Raw genomic sequence first — 23883 nt, forward strand, 5'->3', positions numbered from 1 at the left:
ATTCAGCAGGAGCAGTTTCTCAGGGTAAGAATTTTGATGAAGAAAGCAATGCCTCTATGAGTACCGCAAGGGATGAAACACGTGATGGATTCTACATGGAAGACGGGGATCCTTCTGTGGTTCAGCTGCTTCATGAGAGAACATTTGCCTTCTCATTCTGGCCTAAGGTTGGTTAGGGGTAGAAAGACATGTGTCTCTTTTAATTTAAGTAAAATATGGGAAATATGCTTGAAAAGTAACAGTGAGCTTTGTGTGGTACTGTGCTTCTGGCAGGTGAAGGCGAGAGACCTTTTTTTGTGAATGATTTGTCGGATGGCGCTTTTTTCTTTGGAAATGAAATAAATTGTTCTTTTTTTTTTTTTTTTTTTTTTTTTTGTAAAATAGTGTCATTTAGTAAAACAATGGACTGCTGGCAGACATGAACTCTTCATAGGATCCATAACTTTTTGTCAGCAGAGTCCCACCTCTTGCACCACTGTACAGTTTTGAATTAGGAATTTTTCCTGCAGAGCAATCTGCAGAATTGAGAGCAGAGACTTTGAAAGATCACCTTTTTATTTTGGGGTGAGAAGATTGTAGGGAAGAGTTTTGGTGACCTACATGATCTAAGCCATTATGTAATATTGAGAGATGTAATTGTACTAAGGTATCCTGCAAACATAAGCAGTAGTTTTAGATAAAATAAAGGTGTATCTTATTTTGGTAACAGTGCAGAACATTATCTAATATAAAATGTTTTTAAAAATACAAAACTGTAACCTTGTAATAAATCCATACTTAATTTAGTACTCTGCTTTGCAGTAAAGGGAGAGAGAAAAATAAAGTAGTAATAGTCTTAAGCTTACTAATCACCATAACAGAGCCATCTGGTTGGGGCAGGGAGGGGGAAGGGGGTAGCAGGGCAAGAGGACCTTGCTCTTAATAGGCTTATTTCTGGGGAAAGCAAGCAGTGTGTTGCAGCTGCTGAGGTTTGCTAGTGGCTTTTGCACTGTTTTGCTTTTCGGGAAGCTAACTGATGCTCATATTCCCTAACCAGCAGTATTTCTTAGAGTCCCAAAGTTTCTACTACTTCAGACAGGCTAGTCTAGAATGTGCTTGAATACTGAAATGGAAAAAAATCAAATAATTCTCATCTTCTCTGCTTTCAGCAAGTATTTTGGAAACATGGGCTAAAATCTTATTCCAGTCATAGTACGAAAGTAGAACAGAAAATCCTTCATCTGTATAGGTTCAGCATAAGTAGACTAATAAACATAATTAGAGATTTTTAGTGTACACGCTTCAGTGAAATTTGAAGTGATAATGGGCGTGGAATGAAAATTGACATTCATTAGATGTCCCTAGGTTGGTGCCCATTTCATAATGTTGAACTTTATTAATAGTGACGCTAATGAGGATCCACTTCCTAGGACAGAATTGCAGATCCAGCCTCTTGGATCTTGAGAACTGCAGCTTTAAGATACTGATTGCAGATGTGTTAATTTTCCCTTCCTAACTGTTGATGTTGCTAACTACTGAAGTTTTGTAAAACAACAGTGAGTTTTTATTAAATTTTTCAATTAGTGCATTGTCATACAGAAAACTTGGTCTGTCTTTTCTCCTTCCCCTCACAATATAAATGCAGCTTTTAAAACCTATTAGAGTTTTATTCTACAAAATTGTGCTAGCTTCTTGCAAGGTGATCGGTTTATTCCTAATATGCAAGAATAGTTGTTTCTGAATGTCTTCCTTAAGCTCTGGAAACTGGACTGTGTCATAAGACTCATTTGAGTTTAAAAGGTGACGTTTACACTGAGGGTTCATTACATACTTTTCCTTTATGCAGGACCGAGTAATGATCAACCGATTAGACAACATCTGTGAAGCAGTGCTGAAAGGGAAGTGGCCAGTAAATAGGCGCCAGATGTTTGATTTCCAGGGGCTCATACCTGGGTACACTCCAACAGCTGTGGACAGCCCTCTACAGAAAAGGAGCTTTGCAGAGCTCTCCATGGTTGGTCAAGCCAGCATCAGTGGCAGCGAAGATCTCACTGCTTCTCCTCAGTTATCAAAGGCAAGGCTACAGCATTCTCTTTTTTACATAAAACATTTTATCCTGCATGAGCTTCTCTTGCGAATTAGAAAATAAACCAGCATGAATAAAGTAGGAAAAATATCAAAGTGTTTCTTTGAATAAAATGGAGGCTTTGTTTTCAGAGTTATATGTTTGGAGTTTTATTTTAAACTCAGCATAGCAAACAGAGCTTTGCTAATGTTTGGAAATGCTCATTTTTTATTAGGAAGATGCACTCAATTTATCAGTTCCACGTCAGAGGAGGAGGAGACGAAGAAAGATTGAAATTGAGGCTGAGAGAGCTGCCAAGAGGAGAAATCTTATGGAAATGGTTGCCCAGTTACGTGAGTCTCAGGTGGTCTCAGAAAATGGACAAGAAAAGGTTGTAGATTTATCAAAGGCCTCACGAGAGGCAACAAGTTCTACCTCAAATTTTTCATCTGTTACTTCAAAGTTTATCTTGCCTAATGTCTCCACACCTGTGTCTGATGCCTTTAAAACTCAAATGGAGCTGCTGCAAGCAGGTCTTTCACGCACACCCACAAGGCATCTACTAAATGGCTCTTTAATAGATGGAGAACCACCCATGAAGAGGAGGAGAGGAAGGAGGAAAAATGTAGAAGGGCTTGATCTGTTATTTATGAGCAACAAACGGACATCGTTGACTGTAGTAAGACCACAACCTTTTTCCTTTTGTCTCATATTTGCTCTTCTGTCTGTGGTACTTCCTGAATGTGTTTTAAGTCTTATTATATTCTGCCTAATAGAAACATACAGTTTTTGCCCAACCAAGTTTTTCTGTGTTTAGAGCTGTTAATTCTTTTCGAACCAAACAAAATGTGCACATCAAGATTTTACTCTGAGTTTTAGGTAGCCTTTACTTTCAAAATTACTTTTTTTTTTTTTTTTACAAAATTTATTTCTAACAATATACATTTTGAGGCTTAAGTATGTCTTTCTTCATGTGTTGAAAAGGGAGGGTCTTGAAGAATCTTGGAGGTCATGTACTGGAAATGCAAAAAAAACCTGCTTTGCCTTTGTGCTCTTTATTGTTCAAGGATGTGAAATTTTCAAAATTCCCTGATGCAATGATACTACTTTATGTAGTATTGAGTATTTAATCCCATTAGCTCTTGTGTGTGCAAAATCTTGAACGTTTCACTTCTGCCAGTCCCTGAAATAATCTCTCCAGGTGTTCCTGTGAAGGGAAGACTAATACAGATGTGATTATTTTCAGGAGGATGCAGAAGTGACCAAAGCTTTTGAAGAAGATATGGAAGCCCTACCAGCAAGGAATATTCCGTCTCCTGGTCAATTAGACCCAGACACTCGCATCCCTGTAATCAATCTAGAGGATGGGACCAGGCTGGTGGGAGAGGATGCCCCAAAAAACAAGGATCTAGTTGAATGGCTTAAGTTGCATCCTACTTACACTGTAGATATGCCAAGTTATGTACCAGTAAGTGTTGATTCTAAAAGTGTTCTATTGTATTAATACAAAAGTTAGTTTTACAGACGTCAGACTGAATTCCCTCACATAGTCATAGTCATATGATTTTGTACCTTGCTTTTCAACAGAAGTTTACTCTTTATCCACCATTCCTATTTTATCCACACCCAAGTGGCACTGGGGTGTTTGATTTGCTTTTCCTTTCTTAACACTTGTAAGTAACAACGTGTTAGAACCATGTTTATCAAGTTCATCAGATACAAAAAAAAATTCATTGCATGTAATCTGAGAGTAAAGTAATGGATCCCTTCTTAAAATTGTTGTGAGAAGGGGTACTGTGCTTGGTGATTTTTGTGAAGAAGTGAAATCAAAAGCAATAAATTTCTCTTCTTTCTAGAAGAGTGCAGATGTGCTGTTTTCCCCATTTCAGAAGCCGAAACAAAAACGACACAGATGTCGAAACCCTAATAAACTGGATATAAACACCTTGACAGGAGAAGAAAGGGTACCTGTTGTAAATAAACGAAATGGAAAGAAGGTAAAAATTAAGTTACTTCAGTCAAGGTCTTTAATAATGTCTTTGCATGTGGAAAGCATGTTTTCTACTCCAAGCTTTCTCTTTAAAAGTTTAATAATTTAGCACCAGCAGTTTTTCTTACTGGACTGTGCCCCTTGGTTCCTTTAATTCCTTCTTTGCTCTTCTCATATGTTCATATTAATCACCTGAGTGAATAACCCTCACTTTTTGAACCTATGTAGCACATTTTGTTCTTAGATTCAAAATTTATTACCAGACCTGCCTAGGCTGCAGCACTTTACTGTTTTTTTTAAACATTATTTTGTTAATTGAGTTATCACTAGCTGGTTTCTGTGTAGTTTTCCACAGTAAACTGAAAGTCTTTGCTGCCATCCTTTACAGATGAAATAGAAAGAAAGATAGAAAATGTCCATATAATCGGTTGTTTGGTTTTGTTGGTGGGTTTTTGTTAAAGTCATAACCTTGTCTTTTGCATTAGATGGGTGGAGCTATGGCCCCTCCAATGAAGGACTTGCCAAGATGGCTGGAAGAAAATCCTGAGTTTGCTGTTGCTCCAGATTGGACTGATATTGTTAAACAGTCTGTAAGTGAAACTCTTTTTCCATGCGTCACTGCAGGTTATTGCACAGAAAAGTTGAAGGCTGTGTAAATTGATTATTAAGTCTTTATCTCATAGCTGGGTTTGAGAAAATCGTGGTGTCTGTGTAGGAGCTACCCAGCTCAGGGGGGAGTGGTGATAGAGGGCTGCTGCAGAATGGGATTGAAATACACTCGAAAAATCAGCTACAGTTAAGGCAGCCTTAGCATTTGTTTTGCTTTTTTTTTTTCTTGTAAGTAACAATCCTTAAAAAGCACAGGTGTTTGTACATTAGGAACTACTAAGAAAATATTTGTCATATTCATAATAGAAATACACTTTATTGTCTCAGTAACAGGCAGCATCAAAGGAATAGGTTTTCTGCCTTTTATTTTACACTTGTTTGAAAATAATGGGTAAAATTCTGCAAGAACTCAATTTAATAGAATATTACTATTCTGAAATACAGTGCAAATTATGATGATAGAAACTTGTAACTGCAACATATCAGGGTGGGTTTTTTAATGAAGTTAGAGAGTTTTCAGCATGTATTATTTGACTGTTGTGTTTAAATATAAAAAAAAAAAACTGTGATCTTGATTTCTTCAGCTTTCTTTACTTGTTCTACTGCCATTTGCTATGGTCCTAAGCTAGTCACCATTTGCCAGGTGAAAAAACAAACCACTTTTGGAGTATGCTGAAATCCTTTCTGTTTCTTCTATCCTCATCAGTTAACTGCAGAAAGCTAAAAAAGTCAATTGAGGATAAAGCTTGTTTTTTCACCTTCCCTTTTTAGGGTTTTGTTCCAGAGTCCATGTTTGACCGTCTTCTCACTGGACCTGTTGTGAGGGAGGAAGGAGCAAGCAGAAGAGGAAGAAGGCCAAAAAGTGAAATTGCCAAAGCAGCTGCAGCAGCTGCTGCTGTAGCATCAACTTCGGGAATCAACCCACTACTAATGAACAGTCTGTTTGCTGGAATGGACCTCACAAGCCTCCAGAACCTACAAAACCTGCAGTCTCTCCAGCTCGCAGGCCTCATGGGCTTTCCACCAGGGCTAGCAACAGCTGCTGCTGCTGGGGGGGACGCTAAAAATCCAGCTGCCATGTTGCCTCTGATGTTGCCAGGGATGGCAGGACTGCCCAATATGTTTGGACTAAGCGGATTGTTGAATAACCCGATCACGGCTACTACTGGAAATGCCACTACTGCTTCTGGGCAAGGAGAGACTGAGGATGGCGCTTCAAAAGCTGAAGAGAAGAAAAATGAGAATGAAGAGGAGAACAAAGACTCTGAGAAAAGCACAGACACTGTTTCTGCTACTGACTCTGCAAATGGATCTGTCAGTGCTGCTACTGCGGCGACTACCGCCACCACTACCACCACCACCAACACTGGATTGCCCACAAACCCTCTGGCCTTCAATCCTTTCCTGCTGTCTACCATGGCTCCTGGCCTCTTCTATCCATCTATGTTTCTACCTCCAGGACTGGGAGGATTGACTCTGCCCGGTTTCCCAGCACTAGCAGGACTTCAGAATGCAGTGGGCTCCAATGAAGAGAAGGCTACTGACAAAACTGAAGGAGCTGCCTTTAAAGATGAAGAAAATCTCGAAGGCAGTGATGCAGAGGAGAGCCTTGATAAAACTGCAGATTCCTCCGTTTTAGAAGATGAAATAGCACAGGGTGAAGAATTAGACTCACTTGATGGGGGGGAAGAAATAGAAAACAATGAAAATGATGAATAACCAGTACCAGTTACAGTTAAAGTGTTTTAAACTTTTGACAAGTGGTAGTCCTACTGTTTACACTCACAGTTAATGTCCATACTTAGTTTTTATAAGCTGTTCTGTAACATAGTGTAGCAAAAAAAAAAAAAAAGTTCAAGTCATGTTATACAGATGTGTCAAAAGGTATCTTGGTCATTAAGTATTGTGCAGTGCATTATTTATTATCCCTAGGAGAGATGAAATTTGAGAGGTGATCATGTCTTTTTAAGGAAATTGACATAATGCTCTGCTTTTTTTTTCTTTTGGTACCATTGGTATTATGAATTAAGCAGCAATTTGTAATCAAGTGGCACTAATAGAAGGAAGTGCTGCTTAAAGGAAGGATGAAGTTATATATTTAATTTTTTTTCTTTTTTCTTTTTTTTCCTTTTTTTTAAATTTTTTTTGCTGTGAAGGTCAAGATGAAATTTACCATACATATCGTACTCGCGCTTCATTTTGACTGTATGGGAGTTCACCCGCTCACATGCGCGCACACACCCACACACACACTCTCTCTCTGACAATCTTCATGATAGTGTGAATGTCTCTGTCTTGAGACGCAGCAATAATAAGGCAGCTGTTGAATGTGAAGAGTACCTTTTGGAAATTAACCCGCGGAGAAGGTTCTTACAGGATAAAGCTACAGTTTAATCGTCTCGTGATCTTGTAATGCACTGGTATAAACAAAAAGAAAAAAATCAGGTACCTTTTTTAAATTAAAGGACTTTGTTACTTTAGCCACAAAGCTAAACAGCATTACCTCAACTCTAAACTAGCCTTGAAGTTTACAGACATGACTTTGTAAATGTATTGTTTTTCTTTGTTGTGATGTCTTTTTATTTTTTTTTCTTTGGAAACTGCTATCATGTAAGATAAGATGTAAATTGCTGCCAACTGTAGTAATGATGCTTTTAATAAAAGTGACCCATGATATGCAGAGATGTAATTATAGAATGTAGTGTTTAGGGACAACCAAACTGGTGTTCACTTTCTGTATTTGTATTTGTGGCTTTTTTATAGCATTTTCCTGCTATATTCTTTATAGATTAGTGGCTGTAAATGCTGAACTGATCGTCTTCAGGGGACTAGGCAGGAAGAGAAACCTTGAATTGCCTTCATATTTTCTACTCTAACTCTACAGAAATGCACGCTAAAATCCCTACTTACTCCTTCAAAGGGGCATGAGAGACTGAGAATACTTTAAATGTGTTCAGCATGTGATAATGTGGTACACTAAAGAACAAAAGGGCAAAAGAAAAATGAGGCTTTAATAGGCACAATATCTAGGTCATTTATCCTTGGTTAATGGGTAGAAAAACACAATGCTGTAGTGACAGCAAGGGATACAAAGGCTCTGTGGTATCCTGTAGACCAGAGCTTGTGATGCCAGAAACCACTGTGTCAAACAAGCTACATGAAACTAAAACTGACCCACTTTTTATAAAAACCAGTGTCTCTTCTGGAGAGCTACCGATTTGTACCCTTTTGTGACCTTTTGATATTTGAGATAATGTACCATTTGAGAACTTCTGTTTTCATGGTGTTGTCACCTTGACACACAGATACACAACAAGCTCCAGAGTGAGGATAAAAGGTTAGATTTTCAGTGGAGTACATGAAAAATTAGCTATTTCAGTAGCCAGCTGTGGGTGGACCCCTGTCTTTAGGACTAATATTAACTGTGCTTTTGGAATGCTGGAGAGCTGCAAACCTCACTCTCATGTACACTGTGAATTTGCACGAGAGCTCAAACAGGCAAGTATTGTAAGGCTGAAATTTGGTCCCGAGGGGGATGTATAAAAAGGGTGAACTTGGCTTGAAAAGAATATTTCATGGACGATGAAAGTAGATGAGAAATGAAGGCTTAGGAAGTGATTTTTGTGTGAATGAATCACAGGCACACACTGTTGAAATGAATAGATGTCAGGATGTCTTGTATTGCCATTTAAATAGATCATAGGGAGTTAATGAAGGTCAGGAAGGATTCCCCCCACATGGACATCACTGAATGGTTGATGAGGTGTGTTATTCCTGCCTCTTTCTAAAACATCACATGTAGACCACGGCAAAAAGTGAGAGGCTGAAAGCAAAGGCACATTGACTTGGGCAGGTGTGTTACATACTCTGTTGAATTCATTTGAGCTGTTTTTTAAGTTGTTATTAAATGCCTTGTCTTATTTTCTTTTACCTATAAAATTCTCACTGTAAGAGTTTGTAGGTGCTTCCAATTGTGTGTGTATTCCACACATGGTACCACATAGTGGGGTTTTTTTCAGCTCAATTTTATAATTTCCAGAAGAGGTTTACAGAGACTAATGATATCCCTTGGGAGAACGCTTTTTAATTGGCAAGACTAGAAATTATATTGTTAAATGCCATACTTAGTCCCTTTCTTCTCTATCAAAGTGGGGAAGTTGTGGTAACTTCTATTTTTGCCTATAGGTTTTTGACATGGAAACATCCAACTCATGATGTAGGGTGTCCAAGTGACAAATGAGTGAGTCTTACTCCTAGTATAAGCATCTTCGATGATGGCATTGCTCATCTGCCTTTCCTACCCCCAAAAAAAAAAAAACAAAACAAAAAAAACCAAAAACAAAAACCGGAGAACTGTTGCAACAAAACAAATGCCATGGGAATGGGAGAGCCTCCATGCTCTGTGTTTCCCACACAGCCTTGCTTTCTATAAGCCAAACAGACCCTTCACTTGTTGGAAAGGTGGTGACATTTGATTTTTGGAAGGGATATGGGCCACTGGTATGAAAAATGAAGTGGGGGGATTGCCATCTAATGTCCGAGAAATGTATTACATGAAAATATGAAGGTTTTTCTTTGATTTGACAGAGTTTTTACATGTTAATTATTGCAAAGATTCTTACGGAGTTTTAAAAGTGTGTCTAAATGAATAAAAGCTTACGTGAGTAAGATGCATAGATCAGAAACTATTCTGCACTTGATTCACATTTGGAGCACCCTTTCTGTCTCTCACAATGAGAAGCCTTTCGTTTGCAACCAACCATTTTTTGCTGGACCTCCTAATGGCCATGGAAATGTTAATGGGGTTATCAAGGAATATAAATTACTTTCTGTGTTGCTTTCAAAAAGAAAGTACCTGTGTCAAAGTACAGCAGTAGTCTGCATGCTAAGACAGCCTGTTCTCTGTGCGTGGTGTGCAACCCTGCCAAGGGAAAGAACCGAACAGCAACAAATCTGCTCAGGCTACTACAGAGGCAATTTTTAATTAGGGAACTGTAAAGGAGAACCAGTTCAAGTGTGACTCTTGAAAACTGTTGCTGATGAAATAGTGGACAAATTCCTAAACTAGTCCCAGTTTTTTTCAGTCTTGTTTTGTATTGATGTCAAATATCAAAGTGTATTGCTTTTTGGAATTGCACACTTCTATTGAGGACCTTTGCCATTGAGCACTTCCTCATTTGAGAAGGGCTTAAGATTGAGGGGAGGGAGGGGTATTCAATTGTATTTTCTGTATTAAGCTTCCCATTGACTTTTGTGAACAAAACTGCTTGGGACATTTAAGACGTCTGTTGCTACTGCACCTCACGTTTCTGCTACCTCTGAATCCTTAACATCAGGGCTGGGGTCAGGAAGCGTCTGGATATGTGAGGGCCCTCAGACCTGCTGTTTTCTGGGCACCTGAAAGGTGCTAACCCATGAACGTTTCTGTCTCCTCTGTGGGAAAGAGTGCTGGCTACAGCTTTTGCTTCCGTGCTGTGCAAACAACCTGTTGTACCCCTTTGGCTTCAAGTGATGCCTTGGAGAGACTTGGAGATGGCTTCTTGCATAGACAGGTGATATTTTAGGCATCTAGTCTAATCAGTAGTTTGAGTCAGCTGTTCTGAGGAGAATGTGTGAAGGAAATTCAATTATATGATTGACAGTTGTTAGGATCAAGCTTCAATGGGACTTACGAAGACCTCTCATGGAATGCAGGGTAAATGTCCCAGCTCAGTCTGCATGCAGTTTTAGATAACAGATTTGATGCAAAAGAGCAAACACTTTCTAGTATAAGGAACTATAGTGGAAAATACGTATTTTCTAGAAAGGGATAAATCCATGTCACTGGATGTTTTTGTTTTTCCAGGTCCTATGGATTGCTATCAGCACCGGTAAAACCATCAAAATTTAATCATTTGAGCTATTTCTGTTGCACTAGCTTAGTGCAGGTAGTTTCCAATCTGTTACTTGTCTTCCCTTAGTCTTTGCTTAAGAAATTTAGATATTTCTTATAGCTGGAAGTCAGAGACTTCATTAAATCCTGGTAATTGTAGTTACATTAGAAACAAAAACCCCATCCCTCCATTTAGAAAGTTTGCTTGGAGTATGCTGATGCAAATACTGTTAAGTGGGATCTTGCTGCAGAAAGTCTTTTCTTCTTTTAGTTCCAGCTTTTTATATGTGTTCCTTATTAACCTAAGGGGCAATATGGAGACATTAACCATGGATTCATCAATCTGCTGGGCTGTTGCACCCATGAACTGAATGACAGGCAAACTGTAAGCCTTAAAGTGTCCAGTGATGGTGCACGACTCCATGGGCAAAGAGCACTCAACTCTGATAGCACAGCTTTTACAGCTCTCCTCTTCTTGGATGATGCATTGGCCTTCCAGTTCTCGGGAAGTGCCGGGAACCTGTGGGCTTTGCAGGCAAAGGAGTTGGGAGCAGCAGTGCCATGGTCTCCTCCTCCCACAGGGTTTCTGCTATTGTTGGGCCTGGGGAAAGATTTGCATATCTGTGAGTGCAGAGCTGATGTTCCCTCCCTCCTCTCAGAGGCCCTGCAAGGAAACTCCGTGATCATTCCCTTTTTTTTTTCTCATCTCTTCCCCCCCCCCCACCCTTCTAAGGGCTAGTAGAAAATAAGAGACGGCCATTGTATTTCACTGCAGCAGCATTGTTCTGCACCAGACAAAGATAGCATATTTTTCTGAACCATAGTTTCTGCTCTTTCAGCCATGGCTGGCTACTGATGAGCAGCTGTGCAGACTCTGAATAGCCTAAGGCATTTCCTAAAACCGTTAAAAAATATGAATTTTCCCAAAACATGTGCCAAACCCCTCCCAAAAATATGTGGCAGGAGGAGGACAGCAAAGTCTTTGCTCTTTGTCCAGAATATATTTTCCTAAAATGAAATTTTCAAGGCATGCCTGCTTTCAGAGAAAGCATAGACAATTTCTCAAACATATCAGTTGATTCTGGGAGGACTTACTTGAGTCCTGTTTAGAAGAATATTTTATAAGAAAAAAAAATATTTTTTTAGTAATAAGGATTTTTTTGTGAAGGAAAGATGTGAAACTGAAGGGTTTAAACTAAGCTATATAATTTTGCTTTATGAGCCAGACAGGTGCTGGTAATAAGTAGCTGAAGAAAATGTTAAAAATCAGTCCTGTTCCTCATCTGCCATGCATGTGACATTTCTGAAATATCATTTTGGGCTGTCACTGTAAGGACATGCTTTTTCTTCCCAGTCGTCTTCAAGTTCTTCTCAACCAGACTGGCCATCTTCTGCTGTCTCAGTCTGCAGCAGGCTTGCCATCTGCTATATGGCTAATCAATTCACAAAGGTGCTGCTGGGCAGTGCAGACTCCCTGTCCTCTGCCAATATTTTCTGGAAGTTGTCAAACATAGCTGAATTTGTTCTCAGCTGTCACAATCATCGCATTGATTCCAGCTTGTAGCACTCTAGTGACCAGTGGGGTATGCGCTTTGTTTTGCAAGCAGCGTTTGCTCTTTTGTGCCTGTTTGATTAGGCTGGAGTTATCGCTGGCGTCTGAGGGAGGGTCTCTCGGGCTGAAGGTAAAAGGTGCCTTCTGACTGTTTTACCTTGCCCGCTCCCAAGTTTGAAAGGTGAACCCGTGGGCGAATCAGCAGACCAGGACTCCAGATTCAATTTCTAATTCTGTCTGCTTCCCTGAGGCGGTTGCTTTAATTGCGGTTTCCAATCTTTCGAATGGAGAATGACACTTGCCTTCTTCACAGAGATGTTGTGAGGCTAATGTTAGCAACAACCATGCAGCACTCAAACCACCCTGATTAGGACTGCCTGGGTAGAACTCCAGCTCATCCTTGAACATGACAATCTTCATTACATCTTGGGCTATCCTAGTATGGCCCCCCTCAATCAATGGCTGCCACGGTACGATGGCAAACCTACTACCCTGCTGTGAGGTGCCAAATCTGCCACCTTCTCTCCTCTGTCTCCCACTTCCATGGAAAACTCTGTGCCAAGCTGTGGGTCTTGCTTCTCATTGTCCCGTTGAGTTCCCACTGTCGAGGCAGGGCCATGGCTATTGCTTTCGCTGCACAACTTGCTAACACTTGACCTTGGGGCCGCTTTTTGTTCTGACTGCATAGTACATCACAGAAATGGGAACATAAATCAGTACACTGACTTCTTCAGGATGGTGGTAGTTCATGTTTCTTTAATATTCCTTTGGTCATCCCTGGATATGACGGTGCAGCTGCTTCATCTGACTAATACAGTTAGTGAAGTTTCAAGTTCGGGCACTGGTTTTAAGAGGCAAGATTTGCATGATTACAGCTTCACCTTAAAAGGCTTCTGCTGCACACATTACTCTGCTGGTAGGGTAGATCTGAAATTAAGATGGTAGATTGCTAAAGCTTTAGTATACTCTAAGGTAATAGCTTCTCTTTCTCCCTGGTCATCCAGGTGTGCTGCAAAGCCCTCCCTTAGTGCTTCCTTGTCTTTGCTTACAGCTGCCTCAGTAAGGGAGCTTGTGGATACATCGGGGACAGAGAGAAGATAATATTCCTGGATTTTCCATCCTTGTCCCCTTTCTATCAGATAGCAAGAAGTGGTTAGATGATGTTTAGACCAGTGTCCACTGGTCTTCTAGCAGAAACTGGTAGTTTTAAAAAGTCCTAAAGTCTAGCTTTCCAAGTACCAGTTTCTACCAAGGAGCAGCTGTCACTGGCTCTATACAACTGCACTGAAAAGGATTCATTCAGGAAAAGAAAAAGGTATCTGCTGGCTTTAACACTCAGTTGTTTGAATTGAGCAAGCTTTTCATTGCTCTATTAGTTTCCCTTGCCGTGTGAAAAACTGCCATAATTTCTTGCGTACTGTATACTTATATTTAATCCAAAGGAAAACAGCAATTTTCTAGAAACCATGAGAGGCAAGCTCCAAAATATCTTGCAGCCTGTTTTCAGTACGTGCTGCTAAATACCTCATGTTGTCAGCTCTTCTTGGCACCCTTCCTATGTAACAGTCTCTAATGATTTTGGATCAGCTTCTCTGCTGTTGATGGCTAGTAGGGATCATGCCGTTCAGTAACAGCACTCCAATGTGTGCAGCATTTCACCACAACCATTTCAGAGGTGGCTGCTTTTAACCTGGATTTGGACTGGGATTTGCAAAACTGTTTCTATCAGTGGATTTCATTAAATACAAGTTAAAGGATGAGTGGGCTTCCTTGCACACCATTTAATGAAGTCTTCCTAAAGCAGTTTTGAGTTCTAATGCCAAGAGAATCTTAACAAAATTGGAACAAATTATGCTTCTCTGCCATGTGCTTCACTTATTCCTCATGGAGAGGTGGCTTTTTAGGTATCTTCTTAGGCCTTATGCCTCTGGTGACCCAAGTAACATTCACATGCACTAGTATCAGGTTTTCTTGTTGAGCTGTTACTGTTTGCGCTACAAAAGTAATCTGCAGGCAATTGTGGAGCTGGTTTTTATGCTTGTCTTCACTCTTTCTGAGAGGTAAGGGAGGGAGAATATGTTGTGAGCAGGCAAAAGCAAATTAAATCTGCACAGATCTCTTTGATGACCAATGTGCAATAAAGTTGCACGCAAATGTCTTTGTGTCTGCCGCTTGCAGCGAACAACAACTGTCACAGGCAAAATCAGAAGCAGGAGTTGAAGGAGAAATATAGAGATTTCTGTGAGAATACTGTAGTTTCTCTTCCAGGTTTAAGGCAGCAGTGATGTCCCTGGGGTGCAAGGTGAAAACTGAAGGGGTCTGTGGCTGATGTAGTACAGGGGTCCTTGTTGGAGCTCTGCAAGTATTGGTGAACTTTGTTAATGGAGGCTACAGCAAGGGCAGGGAGAGCCTCCCTCAACTGACACTGTTATCTTGAGCAAAATACCTGGGAAGGGCTTGCACAAAGCGGCTCTTGCACCATCCTATCCTATGCAGAGTTTCTGGCTTAGCAGCTGCAGGAAGAAGGGGAGCCATAGGGATAAAATCCTCTCATAACCTCATGGAAAAGAATGGTTTCTTCAGCAAGATGATAAACTGATGGTATGAATCAGTAGCAAAATGCAGGGCCTCTCTCATGATTCCTGTCACCTGCCAACAACCACTCAAGTTTCGACACAAACAGTTAGAGCCTCTCTGTAAAATGTGTGTAGGATGGGAACATGTGGCACAGGCTTCTTTCTCAGTGCTCACTAGATGGGTGCGGGGTAGCTTTAAATCACTGAGCGCATTTTTAGCTGACACAGGCTGTGTTTATGCACAAGGCTGTTGGGAGGATGGAAAAGTTGAGGATGCCATCCCAAAACCCAAAATGTCACCAGATGACCTGCTACCTCTGGACTACCTCCCCATGTTCCTCGAGTTCCTGGTCATCAGACTTTGTGGCTTTTAAAAATTTATTTTCAGGTTCTGGCTTTATATCCTGTTTTATGTTATGTTTATTCCCTTTGGTTCTATTACTGATTTACAATTGTATGATTCGTGTGCTTGCTGGCACCAAACCTCAGGTGAATCTACCGCTACCATCCCCACAGCTAAAATGCCAATGGCAGCTGCTGAAATCCCAGCAGTGATGGATGTAACACCAAGTATTGCAGGGAAAAAAAATCTGTAATCCTCTCAATATTTTTGCGGGTGTGAGTCCTTACCCTCATAGAAATAAAGGCATAAAACTAAAAATGAAAATGTCATCCTGAAGTACAGGCAAACTGACCACTCTGAATTTGTTTAGGAATTACATTTAAATTTTAGAAATCAGCCAAGGTCCATACAAGTAATTCAAGAAGATATAAATGGCTACATTATAATGAGCAGACACCTATTTTAAGTATGATCTATGTTTTAAAGAAAATTCATTACAATAAGTCTTACAATACCAAGCTCTTCAATGAATTTTTCATGTCTGCATAGCAAGATATATATAAAATGATCGTAATCATACACCTTTGGGGCAATGCTGAGCACCAGCTGTTTCACTGATGATTTATAGGTTGCCATGTTCAAGGTTAATAATCAGGAGAAACAGGTTATAGTATGCAATGTATTTATGTCAGGTTAGAAGTTTAGTAGTGAGGATGTGATGTTAGGATGATATGTGCAGTTTTAATTAGCTGTATGCCAGTTTTCTGGAAAATCAAATGCAGCCACTTCCCAAAGGTAAAAAATGTGTGAAAAGTTACCAAGGCTAATTTTTATTTTCAATTCAGCATGGCAGTCACAAAACATGACCCTGTGCAGCAATTCCAGCCACTGGCAGGGGCATTGCTGGTGGCCATGGTTGTTTCCTCCCTGGATCCAGCTACATCCACATGTCCTGCAAGAGAGCCCTTTTAACTGTGATTGCCAGGATCTGCTCTTCTATGCAAGATGGTTTTTGTTGTTTAAAGGCTTGAAGTCACCATTTGATGCCACAGGCCTTTTAAAAGTTGCTGAATAGCTACCCCGTGGTTTACCAAGGGATCTGGAACTTTCTGACACAAGCCAAAGGTACGAGCTCTTCTGCTGAGGCCTGGGGAGCTGCAGCTGCTTGCAGACACCAGAGTCCCTGAGCAGGGCCTCGGAGAATTGCCACTGCAGTGCACTGCTTTGCAAAAACCTTTGCTTCCATTCAGCTTTCCTGAGCTCCCCTGAAGCTGACTGCTCATCCCTGGGAAGTCGGCAGCTTTCTCCACACACTGCTGTGATTATATTCACAACAGGGATCTCCAAATAAGATGAGGAATGGGACTAATTCATTTCAGAGAGATGTCTTTAAATCTTACCAGATGCACTAATAGCAGACTTTGGATGAAAACAGTTGATCCATCCCATCTTTGCATTTTCAGCTGTGTGAACGCACCTGACTGGGCATGACAGGAGGTGTGATGGTGCCAGGGTCAGGTCAAGCTTCATGCCCACAAGTTGCCATGTCCACCTCTTCCTCCAGGACTGACTTGTGGCTTAATGGGATTTGAGTCTTGGACCACTGTGGGCCTTCACTAAGGATTTTCTTGGTGCTGAATGTTACATGCAGCAACACCCCTCACCCACAGACCCCAACTGCATGCTTTGACTGTTTGAAGTCACACATCCAAGGTCTGTCTCTGCTGCCTGCTGTGCATTAATCTATGCGAAACAACCTGTTGAACTTATAATAACAAATGCAGCCTGGCCTCTAAACAAATGGCAAGAGGCACCCCGGCATAATAAAATCACCAGAGAGAGGGCAAGGAATAGGACACAGATGAGATTTCATTCTCATAAATTGCTTCTCTATTACACTTGGAGTATATTCACAATAGGGAACTCCAAATAAGATGAGAAAAGGGGCTAATTCATTTCACAAGGATGGCTTTAAATCTCAGCCTATATCCATACTAGAAAATTAATTATGGCTATGATGAATGAAAGGAGAAGTTATATCAGTAATGAACATCACCATATCATGCTTTCTTAGCCCAATAAAATTTTCTTTAACTAAGCAATGGCATTTATATATGTCAGCAAAGCAAAACATGAAGATAATAGGATATGCTGACCTGAGTGTTGGCAGTGGTGCCTATGGGTGCAGGAAAAGCTGTTTGAGCCCTTATGTGTTTGTGTGTGACTTTAAAAGGGCCAGGCTCTCTTAGGCATTTCACAGAGCAACTGACCAGGAAGTAGAGAAAAAGCCAATAAAAATGGGTGATATAAACATTTCACTGAAAGTTGCAGAAGATGGCAGAGGGAGCTGGAAACCCAGGGTGAAAATTCAGCCATATTGAAGGTAGAAGTAAAATTAATCCTGACTATGGATTCTTGTCTTACCGCATCCAGGTCTTAAACAAAATAACCTAAACCATCCTATTGAGCTATTAGACTGCATACCTGGAGTTCTTATTGAAGGGCTTGTGCTCAACCCTTTTGTTTCACTACTATGTCAAAGTGTGTTGGCCTCTCATTGGCCTGGCAGGGGCCTTTGGAGGTTTAACCAACCCAATGTCCTAAAAAAGGGCCAACCACCCTTCATGCTCTTCTGTTCATATTCACTTAACCTATTCTTAAAGATCTTGAGAGACAGAGATCCCACAAACCATGCTGTGCTTCCCTTGCATTTTACCTTATTTTCCTTGCTGTAGTTTTTGCTATTTGTGTTGCTCTTGCTCTCTGTGAACATGGAGAACCAAACAATTGCTTTTCCTTGGCAACAGCATTTTCTAGTTTGGAAATCAGCTGTGTTTCCCCTCAGTCTTTTGTCTTCAGAATGATCCATGGTTGGCCCAATCTCTCTCTACAGGTTGTCCCTTCCAGACTTCTCCCTTAGTCAGTCTTCTGGCCTGTCCTGGCACTGCCCCCTGTTTGGGCGAGGACTGTTCATGTAGCCAGGTTGCTTCATCTGGGGCTTCAGCTCTTCCCATTCACACCTCCTGTTAACCAGCTCTCCTCTTTTGCCATGATGTCCTGTCATTTTGGGATCATCTTGTGATCCTTGTTTGATCACCTTGTGATCCTGTTTCCCAGAATGTCCTCTCAGTGGTCCCCTGGCTGGTCACCCTCCATGTCTTATTTCTGCCTGATTCCAGTGTTGTTCTGCTTCTCATCAGATTGCATGGATGCCTCTCCACTACATTTTGAATGAAAACCTTTTTCAAACATGAAATGAACATTGCTGTTCAAAATATTTTAAGCATTCCCATGAAGGCGTGATCTCTGTTCCTTGCTGAACGCTGTTTTTACCAGGTCCTGGGAGAGACCTCGATCTGCTTTTAACTATAAACTAAATCCTTTCATACAGTTTCCAATTTGACTTTCCTTTATGTTGCAGGAGTTTGAGTTAGAGCGTGCTTCCCCAATTTGCTTAGGAGGATGTTTGGAAGACTCTGTCAAAAGCCTTGCTAACCTCAAGTATATCCACAAAGCCTATTACTTTACCACACAAGGAAATTAATTTGATTTGATGCAATATGTTCTTAACAAACCTGTCTTGGCTGAATCTCATCTTCTCATCTATGTGCCTACAAATAGTTTATTTTCCTGGGGAATGAAATTAAGCTGACAGTGGTTTATAATCCCCAGCCCTCCTTCCCCTTCACCCTTCCCCCTCTGCCCCATGCATCCTCTTCCTTTCTCCAGCCACATTACAGCCTCTGAGTGTGTTGCTGCTGTGGTAGGCTTGGGCCTTCTGCTGAAATTTCCGTCCGTGCCTTCCTGTCCTCTTTTTTGTTGTTGTTGTTGTTGTTGTTTTTTTTTTTTTTTTTTATATTATTCCTCTGGTGCAGTAACCCTCCCTCCGATCCAAACCCCTCACTCCAGCACTCCCACAGGGGGTGGAAAGCTGCTGTTTTCCCTCACATGTCATGACATTTGACCACTTCACCCTCAGCCAAACAGCGAGTGGCTTGCTGCTTAATTTCAGGATCCAAAATACAATTGCTTTTTAAACTCCCTATGGACTCTTTCCAGGCTACTGCACAAATTAAGCCTGTCTCTACTCCTTTCCCCACCACTTCCTTTTCTTACAGAACAGAAGCCTCTTCCTTTTTTTTAAACTTTTCTATAAAGTGCCATAAATTTATGTGGAGATTTACAGACACTGGATAAGACCCCCGGCTGCCCAGAGGACTTTGGCTGCTTGGCTCCAGTGAGAGGGTCCCCTCCACAGGGCTCTACCCCCCCCCGCCCCCCCTTCCAGTGGCAGTGCTGACGCCAAATGGGAGCAAAGCATCTCTCTCTCTTGCAGGGTCTCTTCGGCAAATGGTGCCTCCCCATGAGAAATGGTTACAGCTTCCTGCTTTTCTACGGCGGTCTGAGTTGCACAGGGACCTGTGTGTCTCCTGCGTGGCTCTTTGGTTCCCTGGTTTGAGCCCAAAGCAGAGCGGGAGCTGCAGATTCGTTTCCTTTGCATGCTAATGAGCTCAGCTGCTCTGGCAGCAGCAGAGCTGGGTGGGGGGGGCTCAGCTGCAAGCTGCATGCGGCCCCAAAAACTGGCAACGGCATCTCCAAAAGGACAGCGAGAAGCCCTGGGATGGAAACCAGCCCTCCCCTGCTCAGTCTCTGGGAGCTGTAACCCACTTCTCTGGCAGCAAGGGTGATGCCACTCTACAAGAGTGGTTCCCGGTGGGCTGAGGGCATCCAGCGTCCTTTCCTCTCTGCTGGCTGGAGAGCTTTCACAAAGCGTGGCCCTGGGAACCACTGTCACTGTGTTCAAGGGCCAAGAGTAGTTGTTCGAAGCTCAGCCCCTAGCCATGCAGATGAGTTTAGTTCCCATATATGTTTTGTTTGGAAGCCTACATCAACAATTTTATCTTTGGTTCTAACTACACCTGCTAACCAAGTTGAGCTTCATGTGTTTTTGTCCCTTACGCCAGCAGCCATTTCTCTGCTGCCTTGCTCAGTGTCCAGAGATGCTGGTTTCTGCAATGGAAATAAAACCGTGAAGACTTTCTGGTTAAGAGGCCTCAGTAAATATTATTTACTATGAACATTATAGAAAAGCCCCACACAGAATTAGGAGTGAGTGAAAATTAACTGCCAATATGGCCCTGCTTTGGAACTTAATGTTACCTCCCTAAATGCTTATAGAAATATGAGCATTGAATATGCACAATATTGTAGATTTCACCTTATACACTAGTCTGGTTATTTCATCAGAGCTAAAGTAGCTGGACTGCAAATCTTGTCTAGTGAGTTAACAAATCTTCAGAAAGCAGAAGTCACAGGGGACATCCACTGTTTTGATGTTTTAATCATTTTTGTCTTTGAATAAAATAGTCTGCTTCTCCAGTGTACTATAAAACCATTTTTGTGTAGGTACTTTGTATGCTGTGCTATTCACAGCACCAGCTTAGCTCCACAGCCCTCTTACTAGGTGTTACATTAAAACAAAAACAAAACCAACATCACCAAAGTGTGTGGGGACAGACCCCCCAAAACCCCAGGTGGGCACAGCTCAGTTGTGGGGTGCAGTGGCCACAGGAGCTGCTGTACTTCTGCCGTGTGTGGGGCAGCTGCCCCAGCTACACTGTGTGAACCTGAACTTTGGTGTGAACCTGAACTTCTGCATTTCCTGCCTTTGTGTTGTTTTGTTTTGCTCCATTGTTGGCTGGCCCGCACTCCCCCCTCCCCTCGCCAGCGGATGCACCCTGAATTCAGCGTCTTCCTATTCTCAGAATCCCTCCCTTATTTTCTCCTCTTCTGGCTGTGAACAAACTTTTGTGCCTTTTCCATGTTTTGCTTGATTTTTCCAGCAGCTGAGTCAGCATCTCCCTTTCCCTGCGAGGCAGCAGCCCTTTAAAGCCGCTGTTATCTCGCAAGCGTGCCATTTGCTGCAACCACCACCTAGAGCGGCTGAGATAAGTGAGGCAGTGGAGGGAGTAACCATCTCCTCACAGCCCATGAATGCTTCCAGTCAGGCTGGGAAATAATAGAAATATTTATTCTCTGGAAATCTTCCCGCAGCTGCTCTTGCTCCCTCTTTGTTTCGCCCAGTGCTGCCTATCTCAGCGGCAAACTGAGATGGAACCGGGAGAGGCCTGAGCCTGGAGCAAAGTCCAGGTTTTCTCCTCATTACAGGATTTTTAGTGAGCACCGGAGTGAGCAGAGCTTTTCCCCCCTCTCCTTCCATGAGTGGACCAGCTGATGCTGGCAGCTGTTGGGAACCAATGTTGGGAACAAGGGTGACCCTCACTTTTCTTGTAAGGCCACTAAACTCCAATTGTCACCATTTCCCCAAAAGGATATAATGGAGAAGAAGCCCTGGCACAGGCACTGGTGAAAGGTTTCATGGTAAAGAAGACAGCACTGGCATGCCACCCAGCACAGGTTTGGCCAGGCTGGCTGAGCCAAGAGCTAATGGAAGGAGCAGTGAGGGCCAGGCTGCTGCGTCTACCCAGAGGTGTATGAGCCTATGCAAAAAAGGGATGAGATCCAGGGGAAACACACAGACATTTGGTACTTAGAGACCTTTCAGCATCCCCTTTAACTTCTCTGGGTGTAACCCTCAGGGTTGAAACTGAAATTGCAGTTTAGCTGGAAAAATCACACAGCACGTGTTATAAACACCCACTACAGCTGTGATCTCCTACCAAGGAATATCCTTCCTTGGTATCCCTAAAGAGCCAATGCTCAAGTTAAATGGAAAACTAGTTTAATCTGCTTGTCTTTCTGGAAATACCTGTAATGCAGCCATTTCCTGCAATGGGGAGGCAACTGCTTTCTGGTGAAAGCTTCTGTTCTGGGAGGTGTGTGGTTATAGGGGAATCTGCCATTTTTCTCTCTGACCAGCAACTTCTCCATCAGCTGTTTGTGATTAACCTTTTTCTTCTTTCTCCCTTTGCAAACCAGCTGAAGATCAAAGGCTCAAAGCTGGAGCACCAGGTTTATCTCAAGATGCTGTGACTGAGCTGTAGTTTTTGACAGGCTGGAAGTGGCTGTAGAGGGTCTGGGCAACAGTGGCTCCCTGTTTTGGCTTTGTACCTCTTTCTGTAAGGGATAACTGGGGAGCAGTCAGGGGTGTGCTGAGAGGCCAGATACTATGGCTTGCTATTTATGGGGGTTTAACTTTATGCTCTGTATTTCTCAGCCATAGCAGACTATAAGTGCTATCAGAGAAAAGTCTCATGCTGATGTCTTTGTATAAATACATGTTTATTGTTGTACTGAAAAGTGCAAGGAGTTACTATGAGATACAGCTGTTCTTCCTGTGGTCTGTATCAACTGAAGGATGGCCAAATTCAGCCCCATGACTTTTTGCTGCTGCCTACATTCCTCCTTGTGTCCTGCTCTGCTCTAGTCCATGCAGTCCCTCAATGTGGTGCAGTCCCCAGTGTGCATTTTTTTGGGTTCATTCCTGCCCTGCAGGCTGCTGGAAGAGATGGGCTGAGCTGTGCACAGCCTCCACAGGGCTCCAGCTCCCTGCGGAGGCTGTGCGGGACCTGTGAAAAGCCATCTGTGCCTCGGGATCCCTTCGTCCATCTCATCCAGACGCTTTTGCCCAATGGATCAGGTGGAAATGGCTGGATCTTGACCAATTTTTAATTACCAGCACACTGATTGAAACGGTGGCAGCGCCGGCTACCTGGAGTCAGTAGGAATTGACTCCTGTCATGTGGTGGGTATAATCTGCTCTCACTGTGACCCTGCTGTGGGACTGATGCCAGGAGACCAAGAGCAGAAACCGGATTTTCAGAGGCACTGAAAGCCCACAGCTTCTGGTGGAGGAGCAGAGAGCAATGAATCCTCTGTGACACTGTGAATATCGGGCCACGGTCCCTGGCCAGCCCTTCTGTGTGGGGGACTGCTATGAGATAGCATTGTGGCATGCTATACTGTGTTCTCAAATAAAGAGAGGAAGGAAAAGGATTTTAAGTAAACAAGAACAGAACAGTTCACAGAGCTGACCGCCACTGCCAGGCAGCCTCGTCAATAACTTGCATATTTGCCTCAGACTGCAGATTATTTCAATGTCAGCACAGATGCCATTTCTGGAAACTCCCTGCAGACCAAGGACATCAGAGGAGCCATTTTATTGTACTTGATGGGTGAGTGCAGGAGGCAGAGGTTAATAAGACTGGTATTATGCACAGAGTATGCAGAATAAACGAGGCATCAGAAAAAGTTTGAGTGAAAAATGTTTCATTTTCTCCATGCATGAAGGAAAAAAAACATTGCTTCCTCCAATTCCTGTTTTTAAATGCACATTCGTGATTTTTGCAGCTGCCAATGTGTGTAATGCAGCACTGTAAGGTTCTCCTGAGCATAAGACTTCTCACCTAATATGCACATACTTAACCGCCTCTGAAACTCATTTATCTACACCAGCTACTTCCAGACTCCCTGGCATAAAACAGTTTTGCACCAAAGCTGTGTTTGTATTCTCATATGTGACAACACCACATGAGGTGTTTTGGTGTTATTTTGTAAAGTCTCTCTTTTCCTACACATGAGCCACATTTGTCTGTGGGTGTAAGGAAGCCTTCCCACTCCCTCTGGCTTTAAAGACAGATCTGAGAAAAGCAAGAGTTGCATTTTGGAATACTGTGGAAGTTTAGAAAAGGACAATATTTTTTTATGTACTCTAAAAAATACTTGAGATCATAGAGAATTTGGGATCACATTTGCGGATACCCTCACCAGAAGTCACAGTGAGTTTTGTGGTTGTGGAAGCTTTCCAAAACCCCCTGTGTGCTGGTGGCGTGCTGCTTTCAGGGCTCCTGGTGAGCGCCCCGACACCCACATGTCCAAAACCCTGGGAGGCACACACGTTGTTGAACATGCCAGAGGGCTGCCAGCACCACTCCTCT

General features: G+C 42.2%; 1 protein-coding gene across 1 annotated transcript in view; it reads left to right on the top strand.

Moving 5' to 3' along the window:
* Positions 1 to 7325, top strand: part of CHD7 (chromodomain helicase DNA binding protein 7) — an 89548-nt gene extending 82223 nt beyond the window's left edge. The window contains exons 31-37 of the mRNA XM_053943334.1: positions 7 to 167; positions 1826 to 2053; positions 2280 to 2723; positions 3291 to 3512; positions 3901 to 4041; positions 4520 to 4624; positions 5415 to 7325. Of these exons, the coding sequence (XP_053799309.1) occupies positions 7 to 167; positions 1826 to 2053; positions 2280 to 2723; positions 3291 to 3512; positions 3901 to 4041; positions 4520 to 4624; positions 5415 to 6362 (2249 nt within the window). The 3' untranslated portion in view covers positions 6363 to 7325. The remainder of the gene's footprint in view (positions 1 to 6; positions 168 to 1825; positions 2054 to 2279; positions 2724 to 3290; positions 3513 to 3900; positions 4042 to 4519; positions 4625 to 5414) is intronic.
* The last annotated feature ends 16558 nt before the right edge of the window (positions 7326 to 23883 follow it).

The sequence above is a fragment of the Vidua chalybeata genome, chromosome 1 (genome assembly GCF_026979565.1).
Source record: "Vidua chalybeata isolate OUT-0048 chromosome 1, bVidCha1 merged haplotype, whole genome shotgun sequence".
NCBI classification, from domain to species: domain Eukaryota; kingdom Metazoa; phylum Chordata; class Aves; order Passeriformes; family Viduidae; genus Vidua; species Vidua chalybeata.